The sequence below is a fragment of the Prinia subflava genome, chromosome 1, assembly GCF_021018805.1.
Source record: "Prinia subflava isolate CZ2003 ecotype Zambia chromosome 1, Cam_Psub_1.2, whole genome shotgun sequence".
NCBI classification, from domain to species: Eukaryota; Metazoa; Chordata; class Aves; order Passeriformes; family Cisticolidae; genus Prinia; species Prinia subflava.
In genome coordinates this window covers 28,737,289-28,742,995 of record NC_086247.1, presented here as the reverse complement: position 1 = coordinate 28,742,995, position 5,707 = coordinate 28,737,289, and the positions used below count along the sequence as shown (strand labels likewise).

The window sequence follows — 5,707 nt, the reverse complement described above, 5'->3', positions numbered from 1 at the left end:
TGTGTTATAATGAAGAAAGAGGTGGTGAAATTTCATAAGTTACTTTTGCCTTCCAAATGCTAAATACTCTATTTACCTGACCCTGTGTCTAAGCCTACTATATACAAAAAATTCCTATTTAAACCAGCTATTTATTGGTTACAGCGAAGTCTTTTAAAAAAGATATCTCACAATAATATATTTTTCCTTTTTTTTTCCATAAGGGAAGACTATTATATATAACATAAATATATTTTTAATTCTCTTGAGAGAAAGAATAAAAACTTTAAACAATGCAGCTATATTGACTCCATTGTGCTTCATTTTGCTAGTTAATTTCTTGTCCAAGTCTCACTGAAGACAATGGTTTTACCGAATGACTATGTGAGTTTGTTAAGGAAGAGGACTTGGACTAAGCAAAGATAAGCTTCTAAAAATAGGTTACCCCTTCCAAGAGATGGTAGATATTTACTGCAGTTCCCGTAGGTCGGGGTGGTGGGTCTGTACGGAATATTGCACACAAATTCACAAGGTGAGCTGGAACGCCGCCGCTGCCGTCCGCGGCGCTCCCCACGGCGCCGGCGCTGCGGAGCCCTTCGCCAGGGCGCTGTGTGCCATCTAGTGGCACCGGGACACACGGCGACACCGGCACACAGACGGGGTCACAGAACCCAGCAGGCTGGAGGAGACCTCTGAGATCGTCAAGTCCCACCTGCGGCCAAACACCAGCTTGTCAGCTACAGCATGGCACCAAGTGGCACATCCCATCTTTCCTTAAACAAGATGCTAACTCCACCACCCCTTTGGGCAGCCCATTCCAATTCCACTTCTTGAAGAACTTCTTCCCAATGCCCAACCCAAACCTCCTCTGGTGGAGCTTAGGACTAGTCCTCTTGTCCTGTCGCTAGTTGCCTGGGAGAAGAGGCAAATCCTCACCTGGCCACACCCTCCTTTCAGGGAGCTGTAAAGAGTGATCAGGTCATCCCAAACCTCCTTTTCTCCAGGCTTAATTCAAGGGTTGGGAAGCAGCTCCTGGACATAACCAGTCACGAACAAAAACCCAAATGTGTTCACTTCCAGCAGCAATGCCTCTTGCAAATCTCTCTCCTCCCTGATGTACTGCAAATTATTGCCTCTAATTTATCTTTGGCTGTATTGGCAGCTCCTCACTGATCCTTATCTTCGCCTTCTACTCCACTCTTGTGAAAACCCACCTGGACTGCTGCATGCAGCTCTGGGATCCTCAGTACATGAAGGACATGAAGGAGCAGGTCCAGAGGAGGACCACGAATATGATCAGAGGGATGGAGCACCCCTCCTACAAGGAAAGGCTGAGAGAGTCACGGTTGTCAGCCTGGAGGAGGTGAGTCTCTAGGGGAGACTTTGTTGTTGCCTTCCAGGACCAAAGGAAGCCTACAAGAAAGTGGAAGAGGGACTTTTTACAAGAGCATGTAAAAACAGGACAAGGAGGAATGGCTTCAACCTGGCAGAGAGTAAGTTTAGATTAGATTATTAGAAAGAAATTCTTTGCTGTGAGGGTGGTGAACCACTGGAACGGGTTGTCCAGAGAAATTGCGGATGCTTCATCCTTGGAGGTGGTTCAAGGGCAGGTTGGATGGGGCTTTGAGCAACCTGGTCTAGTGAGAGGTGCCCCTGCACAGGGAGGGCGGCTGGAACCACATGAAATCGATGATTCTCTGACGAAGGCAGCTCAGCCGGCCCCTCTCCCCGCACAGCCCTCACAGCGAAGGGAGCGCACCCGCGGGCCCCACGGCCCCAGCACGGACTACAGTTCCCAGGCGCCCGCGGGGCGGGCCGGCGCGGCCGCCGCCGAGCGCTCCTGCGCGAGGGCTGCCGGGAGCTGTAGTAGGGGGCGGGGAGAAGATGGCGTCCAAGGTGAACGTGGTGCTGCGGCCCGTGAAGAGTATCGTGGTCCGGTTCTGCCCCTTCGAGCCCAACGTGGAGAGCACCAGGTGAGGGGGCTGCAGGGGCGGCCCTGGCCCCCTCTGTCCGAGTTCCCTGTCTGTAGACGTCCCAGCGCCCTCCGTTCGCCCTTCCTGCGGCCTCCCGGGCGGCGGGCTGTGTGCGGTTCCGCGCCTCTCCCGGCGGGGCCGGGGCTGTGCTTTTGGCACCGGGGCTCGCTCCGTGCCGCCGTTCGGGGGTCTGTGCCCAGCCGCAGGCCCCTTTTACGGGCTGTGCACGGAGCTGTAGCACAGCACTCAGTGGGCTGCCCCGCCGTGGCCGATCCTGCAGTGAGGGTGTGTAACCACCCCTGGTGCTGGTAACGGGGAAGGGGGCAACAGCAGCTCCTCTGCCCCGGTAATTAATTGTTGGAGAAATGTAAGGGATTCTGCTTCTCCAGCGATGTAGGTTCTGCACCAAACCATTCCAAAATGCCATTTTGCAATGACTTTACAGGCACATCTACTTTTTAAATTAATTTAGTAACAGCTTAATTTACAATATCTCTAAACTGCCAGAATAGCAGCTTAAAGTAGCGTCACTCATTTCAGAAATCTACAGGAGACCAAAGATGTCGTATAAATAAATGCTGTCTCAAACCCAAACAAGAAAACATTGGCAAGTAAATGATGCAGAAAGAAAAATGAAAATGTCTTTGCTGCTTATTTTTTTTATTATTGTTACTAATCTGGCTAAGAAAAACACAGAAAGCATATGCACTGGAGTTTTACAAAGTTCTTTGGTATGCTTTTTACATGTTAGTATATAAGGAATATCCATTTGGATTTTTGAGAGTGATTCTCTCATAAGAAGTACCTCTCTGAACTTAAGTACAAATCCTTTTTTGTTTATACTTTGTTGCCTGGCAATATGAGATATGCAAATTAGTTTTAGAAATATGCTTACTTTAATTTGTCTACACTGTACTTAATGTATTTTTAATATATTTTCAGAAAATTTCTCCAATGTATTTTCCATAAAAAAGTCCAAGCTACTAATACAAACTGTGAAGTGACTACTGATGTGAGACATGATGGATCTGAACCAGTTGTAGATGTTATGTTTGGTAAGGAGCATGGTTTTAAACAAACAAAAAACCCCTGGGTTTGTGTTGTTATAATGTTATTGTATTCTATTTTTTTTAAACTGTGATTTCTTTTTTGGTTCTGGGCCATAATAGATGTGTAGGAAAAAAGAAGGAGGTTATCACTAACAGCCTGATATCTGGATAAATGTGTGTATGTCTCTACTGTTGTTAGCTCTAAGGGATCTTAGGTCCAACGACTGACAACACTGGAGCTGAGTGTACTTTTGCAGTGATATACTTACATGACCTTGCAGTCAGGTTCAGTTCCAGGGAAGTAAATGTAGCTCTTTTTATTTATAATAATCTGTTTACTTTCTGTAATTTTTTATGTTACCTGTGGTGGAGGCATCTCAGTCTTGAGAACAGAAGGCTGAATACCTTTAGTTGCTTATACAACTGAGTAGCTGTAATTTGAAGGAATTGCTCAGATGGGCGAGGCTATACATGTGCAGATGGACCTGCAGAACGAGGTCAACTATGTACAACAAATTTCTTGGTTTCCTTTGAGGGTAGAGTGAGCGGGCAGGGAATTGGTGGTGGAAATTTCATCAGTTCTGGAAGCGTCCCAGATTCTAGGCTATGAACAGATGGCTCTAATCTGCTTTTGTCCTTTTCTCTGGCTGCATCTTCTTTCCTGCTGTGCTGTAATGGACCAATATGTCATGTAGCCCATTAAAGTTTTCATTAATATTGATTCCTGCTACCCTCTTATCTTTAAACTTCCATATTTTTAGCGAATTGGTGGAAATGTCAAAAGTGTTGAATGATCTCTTTTTTTTGCTTAGGAAAGTCTACCTATTTAATGTTAACATTGCTTGTCTCTCGCCCCCCTGCCTCTGTCTTTCCCATCCTTGTGATGTATTAAGACTGAAGCAGTAAAGCTCTATGTTTTTTCACAGTGTAAACCCAAACCAGTTTATCTCATTAATGCCAAGACACCTCTAAACTCTTCATTTTTTAAGAGCTGATTTTTCTCCAGTGAAATGTTTGTAGCCCTTGTAGTTGGCAAAGATGAGGCTGGAACATGGAATCCAGGCATGGAATTCCACTGTATGGGTTTGGATATCGGTTTTGTATTTACAAATCTTGCAAAATAATTAACTTGGGTAATATTCAACTTCTACTGCTCTCTGCCTGTATTAAAATAAATTCTTTCAGAATTCTAGAAATGCTAGTGCTTTTTATTTTTTTATATTATAACCACAGGATTGTGTGAACCAGTTTTTTGTTTTGGCTGAAGAAGTACGTTAAATGGACCAAAGACAACAAGCTACTAAAATGCTTAGCCATATGTGGAAATTGTGCCTTCCAAAGCCTTCTTTGCCTTTTGTGAGATGACTTTGGGGGCATAGTATGAGCCATTCTTATCTAATGTGTTCTTACTATAGGCATACCTAGACAAATGCTTCAGATTTTTCAATAATGCAGTGCAGAAGTGAAAATTAAATGCGTATTGTGTGCAGTTTGATATGTTTGTTAGGCAGTGGTGCATAGTCAGGTTCCTTGGTAGCTGGAGTACTTTCTAATCAGACAAGGTGAACTTTGTATTTGGATTTATATGCACAAAACAACTGCACACCAGAGTAGTTGTCACTTTGTGATTTCTTAATGTTTTCTTCATTTATAGCTGATGGAGATCGGCTGATAATGAAGGGAGCCCACTTGACAACAGGGGAAATGTTAACAGCACTGGCATCCAGATGTAATGCAAAAGACCTTAAGGAAGAACAAAAAAGCAAAAAGAAGAATCCCTGAAGAATGAAAAAACAACTGTGTTTGCGTCTACGTGTATTAGAAACAAGAGGCTGCACGGAAGACTTTTTCCTATGCAACAAAATCTGAGAGATAGCCAAAAGACTTTGAATGTTCCCTTGAAGGAGAACATACTAGATCAACAGATCTTCTAATATTAGGGGGTCAGGATGATGTAAGATGCATGAATGTATCTTTTCTAAGCAGCTGCATGTTGGACTAATAACACATGTATCTGAATATCCAATTTAGCTATTAAATTAATACTGCAATGAAACCAGATCTCTTTGGACATGATTGCCTACAAAATTTCTGTAAGTGTAAGGCAAAACATTTTTAGAGTGGTTATTGTTATTTGAAAGCTATTAAATTTATTAAAAATTTGAAGAAAACTTTTTACAGTATCCGTCATTGACTTAGCTGAGGGACAACAGGCTGCGAATGTAGAGTGGTTTTTGTACTACTCTGTTTATCTCTTGCTAAATCCCTCCAAGTTTCTTCCTCTTTTTTTTTTTTTTTGAAGGAAGTGGGAAATTTGCTAAATGTAAATTTAGCTGAGCTATTAAAGTAACAAGGTTATGGGACTGTCAACACACAGTAGAATTACTCATCCTGCATAAAAGTAACTAAGTTTAGCTCAAGTCAGTTTTTTTGATAATTGGAGAAAAGGGCTGTCTTTGAAATTCAGTTTTGTGGTGGTTTTGTCACTCACTTTTGGGCTATTTCATTATCTGTTTTATAAAGATCAAAGGGAGAGCTTTGTTTGGTATTTATAGTCCCATGTCCAACGCTATTATTTATTAAAGTCACTGCTTAGGTGCCTCATCTCTATTGCAAAGCTCTGTGGGTTTGGAAGGGTCAGTCTCTTCTCAGGCTGTGCAGGTGAAGGTGTTTCATGTGCATCAGTTTTGTTCATTACAAAAATGT

The 5,707-nt window shown here is 43.1% G+C and overlaps 1 protein-coding gene across 1 annotated transcript; it reads left to right on the top strand.

Annotated features, from left to right (window-relative positions):
- Positions 1 to 1,804: 1,804 nt before the first annotated feature.
- On the top strand, positions 1,805 to 5,175 carry MRPL53 (mitochondrial ribosomal protein L53). The gene is made up of 3 exons (XM_063391934.1): positions 1,805 to 1,952; positions 2,895 to 3,007; positions 4,656 to 5,175. Exons 1-3 carry the CDS (start codon positions 1,864 to 1,866, stop codon positions 4,781 to 4,783), a joined length of 330 nt encoding a protein of 109 aa, XP_063248004.1. The 5' UTR covers positions 1,805 to 1,863; the 3' UTR covers positions 4,784 to 5,175.
- Positions 5,176 to 5,707: the final 532 nt, after the last annotated feature.